This window comes from Rhinolophus hipposideros (genome assembly GCF_964194185.1).
Source record: "Rhinolophus hipposideros genome assembly, chromosome: 1".
In the NCBI taxonomy this organism is placed as follows: Eukaryota; Metazoa; Chordata; class Mammalia; order Chiroptera; family Rhinolophidae; genus Rhinolophus; species Rhinolophus hipposideros.
Window position 1 is genome coordinate 93,328,243 of NC_138047.1, and position 12,611 is coordinate 93,340,853.

Genomic DNA, 12,611 nt, shown 5'->3' on the forward strand with positions numbered 1-12,611 from the left:
CACACAGCCAGTTTGGGCTTCATTCTGCATGTGTCGGGGATGGTGACAGGTTCCTATACAGAAAAGGGAGGTACTGGGGGGAGTGTGTGTGCCCACGCGTGTGTGCGTGTGTGTGTAAAAGCAGTGACACTCTGGGAAGGGTTAACTCACAGTCTGTGCTCGGGGCCCTAAGGCTGGCCCAGGAGTGGGAGGGGTGGGCCTGGAAGGTGGAACGGGCTTGGCTTGCATTGGCTGCCTGTTCCAAGTCAGGAGCACAAGTGCTTGCCCAGCTGGGCTGAGTGTAGTGAACTCAAGTCGTCTTTAGGAATGGCTGAAAAAGCCCACACCTGGATATCCCTCCCTCCCTGCCCCTCCACAGCAGGTCGCATCTGGGAGACTCTCCAGCCGTTAGAGGAATGAGACGAGAGTGAGCAATTCACCAGCTCGCCGGCACTGGGTGGAAAGCAGCAGGCAAGGATGGATGTGGTTGACAGCCTTCTTGTGAATGGAACAAACACCACTCCTCCCTGCGAACTAGGCATCGAAAATGAGACGCTTTTCTGCTTGGATCAGCCCTATCCATCCAAAGGTAGGCGTCAGAGACCGTTATTTTCATTCAGAAAACTATTAGGTTGAGGGAGAAATCAGCAAAGGCAAGGCTGAGAGAGAAAACATAACGAAGCCCTCGTGAGACAAGGCTGGATAAAGTCATCTGTTCAGAAGTTTGGATAAGAGATCAACAAGCAGAATTGAGTCAAATATTCTCATGGTTCCCCTCGGGAGAGTGGGGATTAACGTATAGGAGTTGGGGAAACAAAAGCAGGGGGAGGAGACGCTGAAGTGTAGCAAAGCCGGGAGTACAAGTGTCGAGGCTTGAACTTAACAAGCATTACAGAAAAGGTGCTGTCACAATCTAGCTGTTGCCTTTTCTTGGGGGAAATCCGGGCGTGAAGAAGTGATTAAAGCGAGATAATGCTTAGCAGCTAGGAAAGAAAGCAAATCACTATTCACTGGAGAAGCTTTGTTCTTAAGAACAAGTGGTTCCCCCGAGTGATCCTTTAACAAACCAACCTTTCAGAAGCAACGGAATTACTCTGTGCTCTCCTCAGTTTGTTTCTGCAAAAGATTGTCAGTACAGGAAGAGTTGGGTTTAAGGACTGCAAAAAAAAAAAAAAAAAAAAAAAATCGGGAAGAAATAACTGTTGGCTTCATGTGCTTAGGTTTTAACATTCTGCTCTCATAACCTCCATCTCTCCGTCTTGGTCTTGTCCCTATTACTCTTTGCAGAATGGCAGCCAGCTGTGCAGATTCTCTTGTATTCTTTGATATTCCTGCTCAGCGTGCTGGGGAACACGCTGGTCATCACGGTGCTGATTCGGAACAAGAGGATGAGAACCGTCACCAACATCTTCCTGCTGTCCCTGGCCGTCAGCGACCTCATGCTCTGCCTCTTCTGCATGCCGTTCAACCTCATCCCCAACCTGCTCAAGGATTTCATCTTCGGAAGCGCCGTTTGCAAGACTACCACCTACTTCATGGGTGAGTTGTTGCAGGGGACTATTTCTGGAGCTCACCACAGACCTCACTCAGCCCCAGACCTTCCCAAACCCCTGACAGCCTCCAGGGAGGAGCCCCGCTTAGTGTAAGAAAAAGCCAAAACGTCTGGCAAGCACATAGGTGGTGGCTTTGAGGTAGCGGAGTCCTCATCAGTCCCCAGAAATCAGTCCCCAGCCACACGTTTCAGAGGTCGGTGTCTCAGAGTGGAATAAGTTGATAAGAAACCACAGAAGAGCTTGGTTTCGCTTGCTTCTGTTACAAAGGAAGAGATGTAAGCTGCTCTGTCACTTTTTGGAAACTACTGATTATATTCTGAACTCTACCCGAGTCGTGGCTTTTGGGGTGGCAAGGGTGGTGGAAGAAGGTTCCTTCTGTTGTTGCTGTTGCTTTCCTGGGGACCAGGGACTTTTTGACAGCCAGTTACATCACAGCTCTAGACCTCTTTCTCAGGATTCACTTCCCAGCCTGTTCCCCCAGAGAAATGCCTCTGCCCCTTGATGGTGGCTGTGGGGGTCACTAAGTTGACCATGATTGGCTGAGATATGTGGCTCTCTGCCTATGCCAATCAAAATGATGATGATAAAATTCACAAGAGCTAATATTCTGAGTAGTTTTTACGCACCCGATGTTATGCTAAGTGCTTTTACTTCCATGATCTTTTTTTTAAATCAGCCAATCACCCTATGAAGTAAGTACAGTTAGTTCTCCCTGTCTCACTGAGAAGGGAACAGAGGCACAGAGAAGTTAATAATGTGCTCAAGGGTACACGGGTGTTAAGCCACAGAGCTGGGATTTGAACCCAGATCAGTGCCACCACAGTGGTGAGGACGCTGCCTCAGTGTGCCAGCTGCTGCGGCTCTCCTGAAGCAGAACGAAGACCTGTCTCCTGGTCCCCTATGTCTGCCAAATTGCCTTGTCCCTTGTCTGTTCTGAGAACTAGTTGGGAGGAGGAGGAGGCGAGGAGGGAAACGGGAGAGAGCTGGTTTTTGTTCTGGCCTAAGCCTTTGCAAAATATGCAGGGCTGAGTTGGGCTGGGGCAGGCCTCAATGACCGGAATGCTTTAAAAGCCTTTATTTCTCCCATTTGAGGAAGTGAGATCCAGCACTAACAAAATGATGATGAATTACCGATCTGCGTGCCACGGACAAATAACCAAGAAAGTGTCATTCTGTGTCCAAGTCCTCTGCAAATAAAAATAGTCTTACAAAGGAAAGGGATCATTGTTAAACAATGAAGCAATAATAACAGCTCGCCTTACATAGCACTGTAGGCTTTCAAGGCCTACAGTGTGAAAGGAGATTTAAAATGAGTGTTTGTGCTGTTGCACAACGTTGCTAAATGTCATGAATTTGCTAAATGCCACGGAATTGTTCGCTTTCAAATGGTTAATTTTATTTTATGTGAATGTCATCTCAATAAAAAATGTTTTAAATAGCTAAAATGAAAAGCAAAATAATTCTGAGAATGTTTGATGGACTTCTGATTTCAGTGGTTTCAACTCTTCTCTTGATTTTGAGTTCTCCTCAATACTATTCCTAACAGTTACTTCTAATATATAGCCGAAAATGGGGGTGGGTGCTTTCGTAATGATGGGTTTATAATTATAGTGGACCCATCATACAGACTTGACTCTTGAGAAGTTCGGGGCTATATTTTCTAATCTAAATGTCATCAACTCCTTAGGGTAAAGTCCAGTGAAACACAGCAAATCCTGTCTCAGAACATGAGCGTTTATTTAATGATTTTGGGGATTATAGTCTTCTTTAAGTATCTAAGAAATATTATGGATAGTCTCCCTACAAAAAGAACGCTTTTACACAGAGTCTCAGAGAATTAATGTATATCCATAAAAGACCCCAGGCTAACTTCTGCTCCCAAATTTAAATGAATTCTTAGGTTGAAGAAATCATGGTAAGAGATCATCAGAAAAATCGCAAGAATTCATTGATGAAGAATTAAAGAGAATTTAATGGGATAAGACATTATAATAAATACACACAAAACACAAAAAATTAAGGAAAATTAAGCTTTTCTGACGATAGTTCACTCAGTACATCATTTTAAAGGAGGTGTTGTGATGTCTTTCTCATTGATAATGCATGCTCACTCGACAAAGTACAGAAAAGCGAAAAGAATAAGGAAGACCCTAGTCCTCCCACCCAGAAAAACTTTTGGTTACAGAATGCAGTTTTTCCTCTTCATCCTTTTTTATGTTTTTTTTTTTCAAGCAAGTGCATTTTGCAATTTAGAATGTTTCCCTCGTAAAAACAGCCTGTACTAGAAGTTTTCAGAAAGAGTTTTAATGCCCTTAGCTCACATCCCAGTGACCTTTCAGTGTCACAGTCCTTGAGAATCTGGGTGATAAGGTCAACTTAACTATGCTCAAAGTTAGATCATGCTCAAAATTAGAACTTTTCGCTTTTGTATGTATTGCTCCAAAAATCTCTGTGGGAAAAAAAAAAATCTCTGTGGGACAGGAACATATTTCATCCTCTTGGTTATTAGTTAATGAGCACCTTCAGCCTAAGAAGGGGTTAGGGTGTAATCAAAGTTCCATAAACTTATCTGAAAATTGGCAATAAGATGTATTTGCAAATTAAGAACTGCTTTCTTAATCCTTTTTGAAACAAAGCTAGGAATAAATCGTTTAAATATACATACAGAAGATTTCATTCTGAGTGATTTTCTTTGATATCAAAACTGTGCAGATCAGATATGCTTAAACTAATGTGCAAATAATCTTTGGATTTCAGAGCCAACAAAACCAACTTCTTTGTTCCTTCACAGGCACCTCTGTGAGTGTATCCACTTTTAACCTGGTGGCCATATCTCTGGAGAGATATGGTGCAATTTGCAAACCCTTACAGTCCCGGGTCTGGCAGACGAAATCCCACGCTTTGAAGGTGATCGCCGTTACCTGGTGTCTGTCCTTTACCATCATGACTCCGTATCCAATTTACAGCAACTTGGTGCCTTTTACCAAAAATAACAACCAGACGGCAAATATGTGCCGCTTTCTACTGCCAAACGATGTTATGCAGCAGTCCTGGTAAGGTTGTATACTGTTCATTTGTTTGATACAACTTGATATAATGTTGAAATTTTCATAAAAACTGGAATGTATTGTCCGGAGTGGCTAGGGGATCAGTTTCGCAAAGGATCATTCTAACCTCTTTCTAGGACAATAGCGATAGCAGACACTTAGAGTGCTCTGTTTTAAATTCCATACATATGTTCATTCAATTAATCCTCTTAAAACCCTATAGGGTAGATACTGTTATTGTCCCTATTTTACAGATGAGGAAACTGAGACACAGTGAGGTTAAGTAAATTGTTCAAAGTCACAAGCCTAGAAAAGACAGAGCCTCTGTGCTTACTCACTATGCGGTGTGCTTCCTGAGGGTCTAGTGCAGTTCAGGCTAGATGATTTGGGGGGGGTTACGGTTTTCTAAGAATTAAAAACAGAGCAAGGATGAGTCCCAGATCCCATCTGGTTTTTCGTAGAGCTGCAGCTATGCTACTTGCACAGAGCACTTTACTAGAAATTAAAAAAGCAAGATTCTAATACGTGTTTCTTTCCTTACTAGCTGGGTGATGTTGGACAAATTCACGTAAGCTTCTGAGGTACAGGTTCTTTACCTATATAAGGATTCAATAATATAGATATTTTTTATCTAGCTAATTGGGTGGGTATAAGGTTCAAATGAGAGTATGTGATAAAAAGACCATTATACATCTTTTAAAAGACTACACAAATTCAGGGTATTATGTTTACTAATTCCAAGCATGTTTTAGAAACAGAGGACTAGACATTTACAAATGACTCAAAGCTGAGATAAATCTGTTGTCTCTGCCTTCCTTTTTTTCATTTCAAGCCAGTAACAGACTCGCGCGGGCGCGCGCTGGCACACACACACACACACACACACACACACACCTACACACCTACACACAGACATACACACACATACACGGAATTATGTTGCAAATGAGAGGGACTTGAAAAGGTATCTTATCAAAACATGTCCAATTGAAATGAGAAATGGCCGAGCCACCATGAACCTCTGACAATTTTATGGCCTAATCATGTAACCTTACACATGCCAGACTACAAAAATGATTTAGGGGCCAGACTCATAAAAGAGAAGGCTACGATGCTTCAGGAATCAAATGTGTTTAGAGAAAGCACAGTTCAGCCTCACCAGGCACTAGAAAGAGCATGCTGCTGGGCCAATGGTTTAGAAACAGCCAAAATGTTTTGCCATGCCATGTTTTATAAAACAAATGGGTTTTCCATCATTCTTACATGTTTTTGAGTATTCTGTTGTCGTAAAGTCAACAAATGGCATCTTGATATGGTTAAGAGCATAGGTTCTAGAATCATATTGCTTGGATTCAAATCCCACCTCTGCCACTAGCTGTATAACTTAGGACAAGTTATTTAAATCTCTTTAAGTCTCAGTTTCCTCAACTGTAGAATAGGCATTATGATAATAGTACCTACCTCAAAGGTTATTACGGGAGTTAATATCTAATAATATCTGTAATATTATCTATATAAAATGTTTAGCCTAGTGTATAGCACATTTAATAAGTTCTCAATGAATGTAAGCTTTTATTTGTCTATTTATTTATTTATTTGGTAACAATTTTATTGAGATAAAATTCACATACTCTTTTTTTTTTTTTTGTAAAGCTCTCACTAGTTTTATATGTAGACTTGTTTCAGGTACAGAATTACACCAAACTTTTCCAATTTAACTAGTCCTTCATAAAAGACTTTATCAAAAGAGAAAAAAAGTAAACAATGTCTAATGACTGAACCTCCAGATATAGAATTTCCAAGGATATTAAATACTAAGTAATTAATGTGTTCGCTTAGACCAGTTTAAATGGAGATGAACCCTATTTATTCCATCCCATCTGAGTTTGAAATACTGGATTGCTGGTTATTGGATTTCTTTTTATTTTATTAGGCACACATTCCTGTTACTCATCCTTTTTCTTATTCCTGGAATTGTGATGATGGTGGCATATGGATTAATCTCTTTGGAACTTTACCAAGGAATAAAATTTGATGCTAGCCAGAAGAAGTCTGCTCGAGGTAACTATCTTTCAGCTGTATGTTTATACTGAAAGGTCACAGAAGCTTGTTTTCTGTAACTTAAAACAGATCTACCCACAGTATATTTTCAAAAGTACTATGAACAGTCTTATGTGTCATAAGCCACAGTCATGAGACCAAGTACCTCTAGTTCCTCATCTGTACAATGGAGAAACCATTCCTCTCAACAGAGTGCTGAGTGGAATAAAATGAGATAATACACACAAACCCCAGCTACAAGCTGAGGGCCGCCCATGTGTCCCAGACTTTCTGTAACGCTGTATTCAGATGGTCCCCCAACGGCCACAGAAGCTAAAGATAATTCCAGTCCCACATCGTGTCTCCGCCCTTTACCCTCACTTTGCAGTGCCACAGAGCCTCACCTTCCCATTCATTACAATCCACTATCCCATAATCTTTTCCCCTTCTCACTCCACCTCTCCATTCCCTTCTTTATCATGTGTACAACTTAGTCTCTCTAGCTTCTTTGGTTTTGTCGATTTTTGCTCATTATCTAGATTCCTCCCAGTAAAAGCAGTTTGGAGGCTTACCAAGGAAGCAGGATCCTTTCCTTCCCCCGAGGAGCTGGGGAAAATAAGGAAAAGAGCGTGAATATTCATTCTTCAATCATTTTTTATGCTTATACTCTACCTACATAGAACGTTATTTTCTCATTATATATCGTGTTCTATATTAGCTATTATTTTACTAGTTTGAAGCAGCTTTTCATGTGAAGGAGAGGGTTAGTACAGGTCAGTACTTAACCAAGGACTCGTATAGAGCAGTACTTGCATTGCAGGCGCGAGGTTGCCCGATTCTTCAGTTCAAGTTTGGATTGGCCCCCTTGATGGAGGGGGTGGGGGCTCCGTGCCTTCTGTGTGGCATGGCCCATCCCGCACAATAAGTGATGTCCCTTGCCCACCCAGAAAGGAAACCGAGCACGAGCAGCAGCGGCAGGTACGAGGACAGCGACGGGTGTTACCTGCAGAAAGCCAAGCACCCTCGGAAGCTAGAGCTTCAGCGGCTGTCCAGCAGCAGCAGCGGCAGGGTGGAGCGCATCAGGAGCAGCAGCTCCGCGGCCAACCTGATGGCCAAGAAGCGGGTGATCCGCATGCTCATGGTCATCGTGCTCCTCTTCTTCCTCTGCTGGATGCCCATCTTCAGCGCCAACGCCTGGCGGGCCTACGACCCGGCCTCCGCGGAGCGCCACCTCTCGGGGACCCCCATCTCCTTCATCCTCCTGCTCTCCTACACCTCCTCCTGCGTCAACCCCATCATCTACTGCTTCATGAACAAACGGTTCCGCCTGGGCTTCATGGCCACCTTCCCCTGCTGCCCCAGCCCTGGTCCCCGCGGGGCGAGAGGAGAGGTGGGAGAGGAGGAGGAAGGCAGGACCACAGGAGCCTCCCTGTCCAGGTACTCGTACAGCCACGTGGGGGCCTCCGCCCCGCCCCCGTGAGCAGGGAGCCGCCTGCAGGGCAGAAGGAAGGAGCGGGTCGGCGGCAGGGGCCGAGACGCAGGAGAACGAGGAGGCAGGACGTTAGGGAGGAGAAGGTTCCATTGCCAGGGGGAACCAGTCATTGCTTTTCATCCTTCATCCCGCTCCAGGAAACACTGCTAGGGTGGGGGCATAACTTGCTTTCTAGGCAGTTCAAGGCAGGACATTTTCAATCATCCACCGTCAGAAAAACCTCAGCAGGCCAGTAATGGTAGTCCAACAGGGCTCGAGCTGCAAATGTAATTGCCCAGGACATGTGCCACTGGGGATGTGGACCCTACTAAGCCTTAGAAGGTTCTAGAACATCCCAGCTGGTCTCTCGTGCCCCATAGTGACACGCTTCTGTGCTTTGCTGCTTCTGCTGATGCAGAAATGTGGTGGCTGCTTTGCCCCTCGGGAGTCTACACCTTCATCTACACACTAGGGCCACCTCCCTCATCATGACCACACAGAGGAGGAAGCAAAGCCTCTTCTGGCCATTTTCTGTAGGAAGAGAACAGCTTGACTTTCTCTTCTTGAGGTCGGTCAAGGACATTCAGAGACATAAATTGATGTGGTCATCAGAATAGCTTAAGAAACTTTGTCTCAAAGATGGGATTTGGAACTTAACATTTCTTTAAATAACAGAGGATGCAAGGCAAATATAAAATAGCTGGATGAAATGCTATCTTACTGTGAGGAATATTAAGTACCAGAAGGTACATAGAAATATCTTGCTTAACACCACCTTCATATGGTGATATTAAGCCCCAGGGTTTCTTTGCCTCAACTTTATTTTTCATACTCATCTGGCACTTTCTTTTTTCCAGAAAGACCTCCAGGTGCAAAGGTGAGTTGTGACCTATGCGTACCTGGCCAAGGGTGGAAAAACTGAGTAGTCGGGTCCAGAATAAAAATTTGGGCCCAGAATAAAAACTTGGGCATACCTGGACTCAATTAACAAAATAGCTTTTGGTTGTCAAAGCTGTCTCTTCTTTACATACAAGCTATGTATTTGGCTAATAATTGTACTGATTTTATGTACATGTGTAAACCAAACATATGTTCTTTACATACAAGTATACTCTTTGGTGTATTTAAAAAAAGAAAAATAGTCAATTAATGTTGGAATTCAGCAAGTGTTATAATCTTACATTTCTTTACAACAGTTGGAGTGTCATGTGAACTTCTTTTCTTTGCAAAATTAGTGTTGAAATCTCTCTCTAATTTAGAAATCTCAATTTAAAATAAGGTATGAGTTATACATTCAGATAACAGGAAATGCATTTCTAGAATAGAATGTGTTAATCCAGTCTACCAGTACTTCTTTCTTTTTAAGGATAACATTGTCCTGTCTGCTTACATAAATTAACAGACATTTTTGACTGAAGCAAGTTTACATGCTAGTGTAGGAAGTAAAAAAAAAACACACAAAAAAAACAACAATAACAAAAACACAAAGAAAGATTATAGCTTCCATGTCTCCACGCATCTGACAAGTAAGCTTTTCTTTTTCTTGTTTTCATGGGGCCACGACCATCCATCGATCCAGGCCTGACAATCTTTGTAGCACACAAGGGCCAGTGATTTCAATTATTGAAAAAAATCAATGAGGAAGAGGGGAAGGAGAGGAGAAAGGGAAGAAATGATCATGAGAGGAAGGGACGTAGTGTAATTGAAGAATGAGTGTCACCATTTGATTTTTTTTGGGGGGGTGCGGTGATCAAATGCTAACATACAAGAAACTTGAGGACAAAGCTATTTATTAAAGTCAGATGTTAGTTTTTCTATTCCTCAAACTACAATATAATATTAATATTTATAACCAGTAATCTGAAAGATTTCAAAGTAAAAATTCAACCCACTAAAATGCACACTACTAAATGATAATGATAAAAGGTGTAAGACATTGAAAATGTCTCCAATATTTGAGTAAATCCCACAAAATCTATAATTTTCCTGCCAGAAGAATAAACATTCTCCTCTGACAGTGTTAGCATACAAATGAAGATAAATTAGGCCCCCCCCAATTGGGGGAACTTCTGGAAGTTCCAAAGGTGTATTAACCTAAAAATAGCTGGCCAGAATTAGCAAATAAAAATACAGGAGGTCCAGTTAAATTCTAATTTCAGATAAATATTTTTTTAGTGTATGTCCCACGCACTAAAATACATTCCCATAAAATAATTTTTGAATCATATAAAAATATAAACAAGATTTCCCAGATAGAGACCAATAAAATGCCTCCTGTTCACTAAATATCTTGGAAGGTCTTTTACATAAAGTTTTTTTAAAAGAAAGAAGAAACACACTGTTAACTTCAGAATTTGTGCCTGACTTTTGGGAATGGTACTAACAACAGGCTGATTTTACACTTTAAACAAAAGAAAATTAACATAAGTCTATTCTATAAATAAAGGCACCTACCTTTATTTCATGCTAAAATGGGTTACCAATTTTAATTTGAAATAAAGTGACAAGTAAAGAAAACAGATTCATCCAGTTTGGGCATTTTCTAGTGTCTTCTGGTAGCTTCCACTCATCAACAGAGTGTATCTTTGTGTACAATTTGAGAGTATCTTTGATCTTCACTTAATACATGTGTCCCAGTGGTTTCTTGTGCCCTAGTTACCATAGCAATCTCTCCCAATAAACTAGAAGTGGCTAATGAGCAGTGAGTGCATCCATATGACTGGTTACACATTTGTGTGTGCTTAGCAGGTACCCCCGCCAATCAGTTCAAATGCAATATTCATGAGGCCAGTGATAGTAGCTGTTAAACCTCCACTGTATTTCCTTCCAGTGTTTTGCCCAGTACTGTGCACACTGTGAGTGCTCAATAAATCTTGTGACTGATTTCTGTTCTACCTCCTGTGCTTTTGGGGGCCCCTCTTTCCATCCACAGTGGTGATTCTCAACAAGGAGGGCACATTCATGGGGAAGGGAGATGGTATCAGAATTTCTGGAGGGCTTTTTCCAACTCTACAGGTATCCCCACCCAAGATTCAGCTATGTGAGCATTTGCTGCCATCTCTTCCTCCCCTTTTTCTCTCCTCCAGTGTGTGTGTGTGTGTGTTTGTGTGTGTGTAAGTAATGAAAGATATTACTGATGGCAGGTGTTGTGTATGTGAACCATGAAAGACAGATAAAAAAGCTTTGGTGGAAAGGACATAAATATTGTATAACTGCACTCAAACAGAGTATAGAAAATCGTCCAAATCGCCAAAACAAAAAGCAGAAAGGGGGTGAGCAGGGGCTGGAGGAGGGAGGAGCGGGAATTAGTATTTAGTGAGTATAGAGATTCAGTGTTGGAAGATGAAAAAGGTCTAGAGACATGTGAATATACTTAACACTGCTGAACTGGTACACTAACCATTGTCACCCCAATAAATTTAATTTAGAAAAATGGTGAAGACTGTAAATCTAATGTTATGTGTTTTGTAACACAGTTTAAAAGGGCAGTGGGGTTTGGGAACCACTCATCTATAATATCGCTCCAGCTTCGCTGCTCCCTGCCCTCATTCCCTTTAAGGAGAACAGTGAATGACCACATCCCTAATCCACGCTAAAATACCCAACTCCCTCATTAGGGCCGGTAAACATGATCAAAGTCCATCTGGTGCCTTAGCTGTCCCCTCCTGTCCATTGCTGTCCTGTGGGACCCCACTGGACAGCAATGGTGTGCCTCTCAGTAACACCTGTGGTGGAGCTTCCTCTGCTTCCTTGGATGGGATTTCTGTGGTCCCTATATTTCCTGGCCACCCTCAAATGGAACACAGATTCCAGGTGTCCTAAACCAGCTCCCATAGCCCAGGGCCAGCCCCACAAGTCCACACCCCACTCCAGCTCGTGGAAGCCCAGCCTGAGAGGAATATCAGATCCTCCTTCTTGCCCAGGAAGAGGTCAGAGAAGTATAAGTTATCCAGGAGCCAGCATGGGTCATAGCACATAACATGGTCTCCATAAGCGCTTGGGGATGAGCAAGTGAGGGAATAAGGAATACATTTAAATGGAGTTGCTCTTCAATGCCAGTCCTTTCCTGGCCCCTTTGGGAGGCCCTGCCATCCTAACCAGACGCATCTTGCACAATGTGCAGCAGTGCTTGACAAAAGGTGAGGCTGACTGGGCAGCCACATTCTGTTTCCAATCCACCACGCTGTACGAGACGTCCTGCTTTTGAGTTCACTGCCCATAAACACCTCTTCTGAGGGGAAAGAGGATATACTCTGGACTGCAAGTCCAGAATTCTTGTGTCCCAGTCTTAGCAATGTGGCTAACTTGCTGTGGGGCTCCAGGCAAGTCACACACCCTCTCTGTGCATGTGTTTCCTCATGCAAAATGAGGGGGTTTTGCTCCATCTCTAATCCTGTATGACTTGGTGGGTCAGAATTTTCTATGTCTTTTGATGATTCCACACCATCCCTAATTTCACTGGCTTCCCACACCTTGTAATCAGAGAAGCCTCTGATACCCAAGCACATAACCATCTCTGAG

General features: G+C 42.7%; 1 protein-coding gene across 2 annotated transcripts; it reads left to right on the top strand.

Moving 5' to 3' along the window:
• Nucleotides 1-315: 315 nt before the first annotated feature.
• On the top strand, nt 316-11,106 carry CCKAR (cholecystokinin A receptor). 2 transcript variants are annotated; one of them, XM_081048989.1, is made up of 6 exons: nt 316-568; nt 1,267-1,518; nt 4,324-4,585; nt 6,513-6,640; nt 7,567-8,056; nt 8,948-11,106. In XM_081048989.1, exons 1-6 carry the CDS (start codon nt 457-459, stop codon nt 8,976-8,978), a joined length of 1,275 nt encoding a protein of 424 aa, XP_080905115.1. In that variant the 5' UTR covers nt 316-456; the 3' UTR covers nt 8,979-11,106. The 2 variants fall into 2 exon arrangements, with proteins under 2 accessions (XP_080905115.1, XP_080905114.1); XM_081048988.1 differs by having other exon boundaries at nt 7,567-11,106.
• Nucleotides 11,107-12,611: the final 1,505 nt, after the last annotated feature.